Here is a 12,378-nt window from a genome sequence, read left to right as displayed (position 1 = left end):
TTATGAAGTAAAGTCTTCTAGAGTAGGACAACAGACGTGATGGTTAGCAGTTCTGCACAGTAATTATTTCTTTTCTCGACAGGGCCGTGTCAGTTGTACTGGGCGGCTAATGGTACAGGCCGTCAACCAAAGAGGCCGCAGTCCGCGCTCTCCCTCAGGCCACCCGCATGTCAGAAGGTATTTCAAATGTTCCTTCCCTAAGTGTTACTGCTTCTTTATGTATCACTATGAATTCACTACTACTAGAATCGTAGTATGATCATAAATATAAACATAAGTAGAAGACAGTATCCATACAAACTTTAAAGTGTGTTCTTTACTGTCTCTTTTGCAGTTTAGAAAATGCAAGGGAACAAACATTTGCTAATATATGCTGAGCGCATTCAGCTATGTTATCATCAGTTTGTTAAGTAGGACATATTCTGTATGAAGAAATAAGACCCGGCACCTTTAGACAGCACGTAAACACGGAAACGCTAGTAAACGGTACACAAATATTCAAAATCCCACCAATCTCTAACCAGCAGACTTATTAACAGTTGCCACTAGATTTCTTAAACTCAGCTAGTTTGTTAATGTATACTTTCATATCACGTAATTCAGAACATAAGACCACCACTAGGTCATCAATCTTATAGGTAAGAGTGTTGCATTTTAAATGCTTAAACAAGTGTCTGCTAACTGCGGAGCAGACTTGCCATTCCTAGGAGCCCTCAGTCTGTGAAAGAGTGATGACAGAAGAATGGCAGACAGGGAGAGAGGATGTTATTTCTTAGGAACATATTTGCACTTAAAAAAAAACAGAATATGAAACCAGTCTGTCAAGCTGGGTTCCTACTTAGGTAGTTTACAGAGCAGCCTGAAATAGTCCTGACTGTATTTACAGACCGCAGATGCACACCGCCTTTCTTGAAGAGAAACACAAGCTCACAGAGCGTAAGCAGAAAAACTGAGTAAGCGACAAACAGTGTGTTTGTCCTACCTCATGGGACCGGATGCGAAAAGGCCTGTGGGGGACAAGCACCTGCGTGGGTGCAGATTTAATTCTAAACTTACTGCAGCAGTGTCTGTTCCCAGGATCCTCAGCCTATGTCTGTGACTGTAAACACAACATATTTAATATTAGCCCCAGTGTCTTGCATTATTCGCTTTTACTTTTCTTATAGTCTTCGGTACATTTAAGCTTTTCCGTACATCAGTGAGTCCTACAAGTGTTTTTGTCGTCCACTAGACCTGCATTTGGAGAAAAGTAAACTACATTAAAACACTGATAATTATTACACTAATAGAGCAATCTTTTATTTGCTTCATCTGTTCCATCCTGCCTTTTCCAGTCGTGTCTTTAAATCTCTCTTCTATTGATTTGCATTCAGCACCGTGCTCATTTCTTAAGTCTTCCCTGCTAGTACACTAACTTGCGTTTCTCCCGCAGCACACTTAGAAGTAGAAGAAACCCACAAAATCTGAGCGATCTGCACAATCTTCTTTGAAAGCAAAAAAACAATGCTTTTAGGCATATGGATAACTAATGCAAAAGGAAATTTGCCTAAAAGTGTAATTTGTTTTCTTAGTTTGAAAAGGAATTCTTGTTTGAAATATATTAAGTTTTCATAAAATAAACACTTCCAATTCCCTGCAAAACTGAAATCACAGTGGAAAGTTAATAACAACTTCTGTTGAAAAAGAATTGGTATTAAACAAATGAGCAAAAGCTGGTCCTACTTCTACAATAAGGCTTTAAAATATTTAAAACAAAAAATATACTCATTTGTAGGAAACTCCCCTTTACTTTTTCCCCTTTGTGGTTAATAGTTGTTTGCATTTTGCAAACTGTTATATTTATCACACACTTTGAAATTAAACAAGATTTTGCCTTTGTGATTTTTTGTATGTAAATCTTGGGGGCAGGTATTGGATAAGGAAAGAAAACACAATGAATACCCTGTGAGTAACCACTGCCTGTCTGTATTTTCATCTACCTATCATGTCCTGTTTCAAGGCCTCGCTCTAGATCAAGGGACAGTGCAGATGAAAATGAACCAATTCAAGAGCGATTCTTCAGACCTCACTTCTTGCAGGCTCCTGGAGACCTGACTGTTCAAGAAGGAAAACTCTGCAGGATGGATTGCAAAGTAAGAGTTTATTACTGCCTGCCAAATTATTGCCTTACTCTCCCTTCACTGCTATTTCTATATATTTCCTACTGGGAAAATTATGTGTAAAGTATGATTCCAGCAAAACAGAAAAAGAGTGAACTATACTGAGTATTTACATGCTGTTTTTCATTATGCTTTTTCTTTTACTATTAAATGTGTTTTTATTCCAAACCCTCCATATTCATATTCCTGAGAACCATTGGAAATTTTTCATTTTTTTGGTAAATGTGATGAGTCTGGCATGGGTCCTAATCATTAGGTGATCTTTATTCTTTTTACATGCAAGCTCTAGATCAGTAAGTGCCATCCTGCTCCTATTTACCGTAAGACTTCTTAACTGAGGGTCTTTGGGTATGTAGGCTTTATTAGGGGTGTGGACACTGAAATTATATACAAAATTGGGTGTGTTCAGTAGTTTCTTAGAGGAATTTGAAATAAAAAAATACTTAAGGACTATTACTCTGAAAGGTTTTTTTTTTTAATGTGTGTGTGTTCTTTTGTTTGTTTTTTGCCCTATTTGCTGATCTTAAATATGGATAATTTTAAAAAATAATTTGGGCTCCCTCTGCTGGTTCTCTCTGGGATTGCAGAACACAAATAGGCATAAGCGGGTTAGAGGGTGTGGGCACTTGGTTTTTCAAAAAGTAAATCTGGGGTTCTAGGAACATATAGAAAGTATTCTTTAAAATATTTTATTTTCAAACATAGTTCATTTTACAGTATAAATAACAAGTTGAGTTTCAGTATATGTATTTGCTTCCTTTTTTAGCCTCTAATTAAAAATTCATTCATGGGAACTACCATATACAATGAGCAGTCCCACTCCTGGGAATTTATCCAAAGGAACTGAAATCAGTGTGTCAGAGATATCTACACTCCTGTCCCCAGCAACATTATCCACAACAATGTAGGTGTCCACCAACATATGAATGGGTAAAGAAAGTATAGCAACAGTGGAATACTACTGTGCCTTTAAAAAGAAAGAAATCCAGTCATTTGTGACAACATGACTGATGCTGAGAAACAAATAATCCAGGCACACAGAGGCAAATACTGCATGATCTCACTTTAAAAAGTTGAACTCATAAAATCAGATAGGAGAATGGTAATTACTGAGGGCGAAGGGAAGGGAACTGGGGAGACGTTCATCAAACAATATAGAATTTCAGTTAGAAGGAAGTTCAACTGAAAGTGTCTTGTATAAAGTATGAGTACAGTTAGTAGCTCTATATCTGAAAGCAGATATGCTCTAAGAGAGCAGAATTGTGTTCTTACCACAAAATTATAAGCATATGACGTGATGAATTTGTTAGCTCAATTTAACCTTCCTATAACATATACATATTTCAAAACAGTTGCTATACAAAATATAAATTGTCCAGGTGTGGATTACACACATGTAATCCCAGCACTCAGGAAGCTGAGGTAGAAGGATCACTGTGAATTTGAGGCCAGCCTATGCTACAAAGTGAGTTCAAGGCAGCCTGAACTGCTGTCTCAAAAACATAAAAAAAGAAAAAATGAACATCGTTTAATTTTTAAAAAGTAAATTTTAAAAACATTTTAAAAATTCATGAAGACCATTTATAACTGGAGAAATTTTACTTTAGATAGATTATTAGATGATACCAAGGGATTATTATTAATTTCAAATATAAAAATGGAATTATGTAAGAAAATCAATTTTTTTAACTACATTGGAGTAAAATTACAGAAAATCTTCCACTTATTTTAAAATAATAAGCTATGATAGTGGATCTAAATGATAGGTATAAAGAGACTGGCCAAAGTGTTATATCTATTTTTGATTATATTTAAGCCTGAAATCATAATACTTGATTTCAGTGCACAGAGACATAAATGCCCCTGAACAGTCTGCCTTCAAAAGAATACTGGGGACAAAAGTAACCTTTACTTGACTTAATTCTGATGATCTGACCCGGATAAAGAGAACGTGAATAGCTTGCCCTGTGAACAGATAGGGTGCTTCCTGCTTCAGAAAAAAAGCTCCCAATGTGTTTAACTCTGAGAAAGAAAAACGCCTTGAGAAGATCAACAAGCAACAGCTCATTTCCCCAAAAGGTGTTTCCCCACCCCCAGCCCATGAGTACATTCACAGACACCGTATTTTTACTTGGTACTAAATCTTAGGGCAAAGAACTCTTCCCACCCCGCTAGAAACAAGTACATTCCTTTCTCCCCCACTTCTGTGTGTACCAAAAGCACAGACGTGTTCCAGCTGTGACCCACTTTCCATGCCCTTGTCTCCTGAGATCATGCTTCTTTACTTACTCGCCAGGAAGGCTGAGGTTAAACCAACAGGGCGTTTTCCTTTGCCTGAAGATAAGTAACTTTGCCCCCTCGGACAGATCCTCTGTGAACTAGGGAGAGTACAGTTTGGGGCAACTCACCTACTAAATGAAACGATGGCCTCAGTCAGGAGACGGCCCACCTCGTCCAGGCTCTCACGTAGCTGAGTGGGAACAAACATTGCCACTTCATTTCTAAACTCGGGCAAGACGTGGAGCATAACCCGAAGTATCTGCTTCCTCCTCCTCCATACCCCTCCCAGCGACCTGCGGGCAGCAGCGCACGCGGAGGGCTGGCGGTGGACCCAGGGCAGCACACAGCCCAGCCTCTCAGCGCACCAAGTTGCCTGCCTACGTGCTGTTTGTTTGCAAATTCTCTTCATCCTCTAAACCCGTAATTTTAATATCTTTTTTCTGTTCACTCACTTTGCTATGTGTGCGGGAGGCATCTTACAGTTGATATAGATGAATACATATACAACAGCATGGAATTTGTGAGTTCTCTGGCTGATTTGGGCAAAGCTCGTCCTTGAAAGGAATTGTTTCATAGCCTAACAGACATCTTTTTGTATATAATTTCCCACTTGTAAAATTGTAGGAAAAGGAGGTAGAAAGGCCTTACCAGTGCTTTTGTCCTATTCAAAATCGAGGGAAACCCTGTAAAGCCGGCAGATGGCGACCATCCCTACCCTTAGTAGTGTGACGTGCTATTTGCAATTAAATGTGCTTTATCTGTTATCTGGACAGCACAACTGTCATGCTCTTCAGATTTTATGATGTTTCCATTGTGATGCTAATTTGTTGAGATGGCTTTCTGGGTAATTTTATATTGCTTTTGTTATTCAATTTCAAGGATTATAAAATAATAATAGCTCTCTGTGCTGATGGATGCGTTAACTAATGTCTCCATAGCAATGGCCACTCCTGAAAGAGCGGCTTCACAGTATATAAACGCGGCTGAGTGTTTGTTATTGTTATTATGGTTGGACATTTCATTTCCAAATTGCTGAGCTGCTGGTGCTGACTTCATCCCAGGAATTTTTATAGGCCTGGGTGAGGTTAGGCGATGACAGAAATTTTTTTAATCCTCGTATCCCTTGTCCTTAGGTTGTTCTGTACAAAATGTTTCAAAGCGAACCTCTGAATGCGGAGGAAGCCCTGGGAAGGTTTTAAACAAAAGACTACATGCACTGATTCTAAAAACTGCCTCTCGTGCTACCAAGGAAGGAGTGTATGCTGGTTTCTGAGTTATCAGTGATTTCCTTCTTTTTTTATCTTCTGTCTTTTTGAGACAGGGTTTCCTTATGCAGTTCAGGCTGGCCTTGAAATTATTCATAGCCCAGGCTGGCCTCGAACTTGAAGTGATCCTCCTGCCCCACGCCTGGCTGTTTCCCTCTATTTTAACAGAGAATTTTATATGTATTTCCTTTCCGGTTTAGGTCAGTGGGTTACCAACCCCAGATCTAAGCTGGCAACTAGACGGAAAGCCAGTACGCCCCGACAGTGCTCACAAGATGCTCGTCCGGGAAAATGGCGTGCACTCTCTGATCATAGAGCCAGTCACATCCCGGGACGCCGGCATCTACACGTGTATAGCCACCAACCGAGCAGGACAGAACTCGTTCAGCCTGGAGCTTGTGGTTGCTGGTAGGCTCCTCAGTGAATCCTTTCTCTCTGCCACAGTGAATGTCAGATTGCAGGTGTAAAGTAATTGTGCATTTTATAGCCAGTATGGAAAATAATTCAAACTGCTGACAAAATAGATTGCATTATCAAGATCTCTCATGAGGACAAATTATAAGGCTTAGCAAGTCAGAAACATTAATTTTTCTTACTTTAGTGTAACCATTCTTATTTACTCTTCCTTTCTCCACGAACATTCCCAAGAGGGAAAGGCTTCTAGCAACTTTTCTAGGTCATACGGATGCTAGTGTATGTGATGGCCCTCGGTATTTCACAGGGAAAAAAGAACAGCCGCAGAGGCTCTAATTACTAAAGAATGTGCTTATTCAGAGAGTTCACATGCAGACCTAGTTTTTAACCAAATGTGCAGTGGTTTAAAATTCAAAATTTTAAGACAACATTGTCTTCTACACCCAAAGTCGTGGTCAGATTCAGATTTTCTCTTTAATCAGTTGCACCGTAGGTAAATGTAAGTGGTACTGTACGAGTCGTGTGGTATGAAGCCTTCTTTTTTGAGAAGCCTGAAAGGAAAATATATTTATGGAAAGATTTATACCGTTCTTAGGAGTTAGACATAAGTAGAGATTCTGATTAACTGATCTCTCTCTTTTTTTTAACAAAACATAATGTTTATTTCTTATACCTCTATTTACAAAGTTTATCATATATGTTATCTCAGTCCTCATAACTTCTCTATGACACAAACAGAGCAAATCTCCTTTCTCAGGGTCTCCTTTAATAAACTGAGGATGAGGTTCAAAACATTCTGTTGGTCCCTTGTGCTCATCCAAATACACCGTGAGCCACTGAACTTCTTCAATAGAGTGGTACTGAAAATAAAACCCGAGAGGTCTGGGCCAAAATCCTGCATGATGGTTCTAAGGATGGCACCAAAATACTTTTCACACAAAAATGTGTGAATATGTAGGTTGTGGTGTTACTTTAGCCGTGCTTTTAAATCATATGCAAAGTACTCCACATTCTTACACACCAGGACTGGTTTCATTCGTTCTTCTAATCTCGAACTCTTTTTCTGCCATTCAGTGTGCATTGTGATCATATCTGTCCTTCATGGCTGAGACTTGAGGGTCTAGGACACGCAGATATCCTGGCGTGCCTCGGCACTTCTGTCAGAAGATGGCAGTGCACGGTAATAGGAACCAAGGCCTCTGGTATCAGATCTCAGTTCCAACCCCGGTCATGTCTGCCTGACTCCCTGTATGACCCTTGGCAAATGTACCTCAGCATCTCACTTTCTTTGTATGAAAATGGGGACCAAAATGCATCATTTTTATTACAAATTTAGTCACAAAAAGGTGTAGGAAGTTCCGCATAACCAGCACCTGGTATAGCAGTGCTCCCAAGTGATACGTGTTATTCTTAGTGGTAGGCTGCTGTGATAAGGCTTATTTTTAAGTACTTCAAGTTCTTTTCAAAATTAAAACCCACAAACAAAATGAAATGACCTTCTGTCCCCACTTTCCCCAAAATAGCCAAGGTCAGGTGACCATGTAAAATTCAATAAAAGTAGAACCCTCTATATTAATTACTCAAGGTCTTAGAGTCTTTGAGGCATCGAAAAATTTCAGGTAGAATTTTTATCCTCTGAGCTCTCTTTCTTTCTCCAACCTGCTTTATTGTGATGTTTTTGTCACTCCAGATGAGGGGGTGGGTGATGGAGAAAAACATGCATTGTCAAAATCATTGTTGGTGGCTCAGGAGAGAATTATTAAATCTTATTCTCTCTCTAAAATCGTTTCCACCACTGACCCAAGAAAAGTTGTCATTGGATGGTAATAACCAGTGTTAAAAAATCAGTTCTAAGCAATGAAATTTTCTTTTTTATGGCTTCTTCCTTATAAGGTCATAAGAAAGCTACCTTTTTATAGCTTTCTTCAAAAAATACAATAGGAAATAGAGCGATACTGCTTTACAAATGGGAAGGGGCTAAGAGCTATTGGGAGTAGGGAGAAAGGGAGGGGAAGGGGACGTAAAAGAATTAATAGGTGTCGAGTCCATGTACCACCTACCCACAATGAATGTGCTCGTTATGTACTACAAAAATGTACTAATAAAAAATACAAATTAGAGTCTGTAATTTATAAAAGGCACATTCCTAGTTTATAGGTGACCAATTAAAGCTGCCAACTTAGATGAAGCCGCCCCCTCTGTGATTCTCCCCCATTTAAATCCTTTGTTAGATCTTACTGAAGCCAGGGGGTTTTAAACCTTCAAAATCTTTAAAGCAAACATTGCCCATTGAGGTGAAGGAATCTAAATGCATCAAATTCCAAGAAATACTTCTCGTTGGCATCACTAGGCGGCGGTAGTTGGTGAGGACTGGATGAGTGGTGATGAATTAGCAGGGAGGCCATCACAGATACTAGCAATCACTTAAGAGGCTCCCGCAACCTGTCACACAGGCATTCTGTGCAGCAGATGGCCGGGGGCCGTGTGGGCCTATAAGGCTTGAATTGAGGAAGTAAATGAATGGAATGAGGTATATGAACCTTTGCTTGATAACAGTAACTTGGACAGGGACCTAGCATTTTACTACCTGAACGAAAAAGGGTATCGTAAAAGAACTACTCAAGCGATCTTCCTAAAGCCTTCTGAATAATATCCTTTTGTATATCACCGATGTACTCGAGCTCCTTCTGTGTGTCACTGATAGAGAACTCACCTTACGTTCTCTTAGCTAAGGAAGCACACAAACCTCCTGTGTTCATTGAGAAGCTCCAAAACACAGGAGTTGCTGATGGGTACCCAGTGCGGATGGAATGCCGTGTTTTAGGAGTCCCGCCACCTCAGATATTTTGGAAGAAAGAAAATGAGTCGCTCACCCACAGCACTGACCGAGTGAGGTAAGACGACATAAGGACTTAACTTCATCCAAATGATATGCAAAAAAAAAAAAGAGATATTTTATATAGCATGTAAATCCATGTCATATAAAAGCCAGGCTGCTGAGGATATCAAAGACAAAAATCATTCTTGACCCAAATATATGTCTTTAAGGGTTTTGAAAGAAGCTACACTAGTATGTAATGAAGCATGCCCTGATTTATCCTAGCAATGACTTTTAAATGTTCATATCAAAAGAAAAGATGAATTCATTTGCCTCAGTGGTGATGGCCTATTCAGTGGTTTTTGTAAAGGCAGACCAACGAGACATTAAGAGAACAGATTTATTCAACCTCTTGAGGTTCTGCTCTTCTCCCCCATTAACTTTAATGGGCTAGCATCCTCTCCAGAATAAGGAGGGCCCCATTATCTGCTACGTGCACAATTCTGTTTCTAATGACCTAATTAAAAATGATGCTTCATGTCCAAAGCCACTTTTTAAAAATTCAGAGCCCTAATGACTTTATCCTTTCCTCCAGCATGCACCAGGATAACCATGGCTACATCTGCCTGCTTATTCAGGGAGCTACAAAAGAAGACGCTGGGTGGTACACTGTGTCAGCCAAGAACGAAGCAGGGATTGTGTCCTGCACTGCCAGGCTGGATGTTTACAGTGAGTGCCACCTCATCCCAGTGACTCGCTGAATTATAAAAGACTAGACACCTGGACAGCAAATCACATTACTCTTGGCTAATCTTAGAAACGATGATAGCATTTTATTTACCAGAAAAACTCATGTTCTCTTTCTCTTTCTATTTATAGTTTCTCGACATTAATAGTGAAACTCCACCAGGAGAACAAATACCCAAGTATCACTCAGGAATTCTGAATTATTAGCAAGATATGCATGTTGATTTCTCTTACATAGTCAGTTGTGGCTTCCTTACTCGAGCATCCTTGGGAGTTAACAGTAGACAAAGGCATAAATGTTTGTCACGTTTTCATATTACTGTGTTCTGCAAGCGACTGTCTCTTAACATTTCTTGTATATTACAATCCTGTCACAGTGTCCTAATGCACTTGGAGTGTGTGTACTATTGATACCGGAATGTATACCTCTGTGGCTTAGTGCTTTTCTCATTAATATATCTTAAGCATCTCAGCAATAGATTTGTGTTTGTGTATTTCATTATATTCATCCTATTGTTTAAATGTTCCTACTGAATTTCTAAACTAGTAAAGTAGTATTATGTGATTCCCTGACATAGGGAAACAAAATGATTAATCATACAAAATGATTGGGAACAGATTTCAAATTTTACCTCTTCTTGAAGAAAAGGTACCTTTGAGAGGTTCTTCAGTAAGTGAGTGGCCTCAACCCTCCCTACTGCCCAATTCTTTTCGATTTATTAATGCTAAAACATCCATCGGGGATGCTTAGCCACTATAATTGCTGAAGAAAAAAATGTTTTTAAAAGTGGCGGAGTGAGAATTAGGAAGCGTAACTATTTCAGAAGATTCCCAGTGCTGCACTATTGCTTGAAAATAAAGATGAACTACACCAGGTCTTTACTGCCCCACTCTTGAAAATCCCACCAACCTGTGTAGACAGTAAATATGCAACATGAGTCAAACGCAAAAGTATCCCTAAATTTTCTTTCTCTACCGTGGATGTCTCCAGCTCTTCATAAAGAGTATGTACCTGGTATCTGTTGAAAGATAGTCTGTGTTGATGGGGATACAGCTCAGTGGCGTAAGTGCCTGCCTGGCAAGCGCGAGGTCGTGAGTTTGATTGCTGGTACCAAAAGAATAGAGAAAAGATAGATAGTCTATGTTTATTTAAAACACATAGAGATTTCCAAGTATGTGTTTGTTAAAAATCTTAATTTCCTCTCTTTCCTTTATAGCCCAGTGGCATCAGCAGCCACAGACCACCAAGCCGAAAAAAGTGCGGCCTTCAGCCAGTCGCTACGCAGCGCTGTCAGACCAGGGACTAGACATCAAAGCAGCCTTCCAACCTGAAGCCAGCCCATCTCACCTGACGCTGAATACAGGCCTGGTAGAGAGCGAGGACTTGTAATCCAGTATTCCTGTTAAAGCTGAAACACCGAGACAGCCATAGCCTTGACCAACAAGTTTCTCTGTCACATTATGTGAAAGGCAGAAATATACTTTGACGTATAAGAAATAAAAAACACCAAAATAATATTTTTCTTACTTGTTATACCAAACTTAGAGTTTAAGTAGGTGATGCTTATAGAAATGTACACATTGCACACAAAATTTGCATTTTTTGTCCAATTTAAAACTGGGAATTGCTGTGATTAAAGTGGTCTGAAATGCCAAAACGTTAAAGGAAATCAGTGATAACAATTTACATTATCTACAAGTGCCTTTAAACACAAGCTATAGGTGCTGTGTAGCACAGTAGTGTGAAATGTTTTACAGCGCAGTGTATTCGGACAGCTCAAGTGAATCAAGTGCAATATTTAAGGATGAAAAAGGAAGAGAACATGACAAAGAAATCCAAGTAAATGCCTTGTCTTTGCAAACTGTTTTATATTAAATCATAAAGAAGGAACTGTTTGCCTTAAATCTTACTAATTCAAAAGTTTTCTAACAAGGGTACTATCTTAGCTCTTAACCTTTTTTTTTTTGCGCAGTATTTTCTTTTCATGCCACCTTGGTAGGAAGCTTATTTACAAACCATATTAAAAGGCTAATTTAAATATAAATAATACAGAGCTTTCTGAGTAAAGCAGAAACGTATTACAGTCCATTCCACAAAAGGTATCCGAACCACCCAGATGACCAAGGTATGCAGTATTCGGAGGAAACAGGTTTGGGATGAGTAGGGGATGAATGAAGGAAAAAACGACCAGCATAGTTACACTGTATTCATTTAGATAAAAGTAGAAGGGGCAGGAGAGGTGGCAAAGGCCAGACTTTTCTTTGGTTTTCTTGAAAACTAATCTTAAAATGTAGGTAGCAAAAAGCAAACACTGCCATTTAAAAGTGAGAAATCTAGGGTCAGCCAGAAGTTTGGAACACACGCGCTTTCGAGATGTCAGTGTATCTGGAGTTTGTGTGGTACCTGAGGATTTTAGGTGTGTAGAGCAAGTTGAAAATGGAGTGAGACTGCAAGAGTGGCATAAATGAGAAACTGCCTGCAGGAGCTGGTCTGCTTGAGAGAAGTGGAGACTTAAAGAGAGACACAAACAGGTCTGTGCTGTGATGTATTTTTTTCCATTGGCCTGAAGACATGGAGAATGGAAAATAGTTCACTTACCTGCTGCCGTGAAACACTGTCTTCACTTGATCTTAGCCAAAAGGCTCATGGGGCTGGGGATTTAGCTCAGCAGCACAGCGCCTGCCTGACAAGCGC

At 39.4% G+C, this 12,378-nt stretch overlaps 1 protein-coding gene across 1 annotated transcript in view; it reads left to right on the top strand.

The window, feature by feature from the left end:
• The window catches only part of LOC102008488 (palladin), a gene marked incomplete at its 5' end in the record, with an annotated part of 37,743 nt that extends 26,015 nt beyond the window's left edge, over nucleotides 1-11,728 (top strand). The window contains 6 exon segments of the mRNA XM_013513428.1: nucleotides 83-177; nucleotides 2,000-2,132; nucleotides 5,905-6,112; nucleotides 8,847-9,012; nucleotides 9,532-9,665; nucleotides 10,901-11,728. Coding sequence (XP_013368882.1) covers nucleotides 83-177; nucleotides 2,000-2,132; nucleotides 5,905-6,112; nucleotides 8,847-9,012; nucleotides 9,532-9,665; nucleotides 10,901-11,073 — 909 coding nt within the window.
• Nucleotides 11,729-12,378: the final 650 nt, after the last annotated feature.

Source organism: Chinchilla lanigera, unplaced genomic scaffold, assembly GCF_000276665.1.
Source record: "Chinchilla lanigera isolate Chin_1 unplaced genomic scaffold, ChiLan1.0 scaffold00002, whole genome shotgun sequence".
Lineage (NCBI taxonomy): Eukaryota > Metazoa > Chordata > Mammalia > Rodentia > Chinchillidae > Chinchilla > Chinchilla lanigera.
Note: the sequence above shows the minus strand (reverse complement) of the source record. Positions and strands in the feature narration are given on the sequence as shown.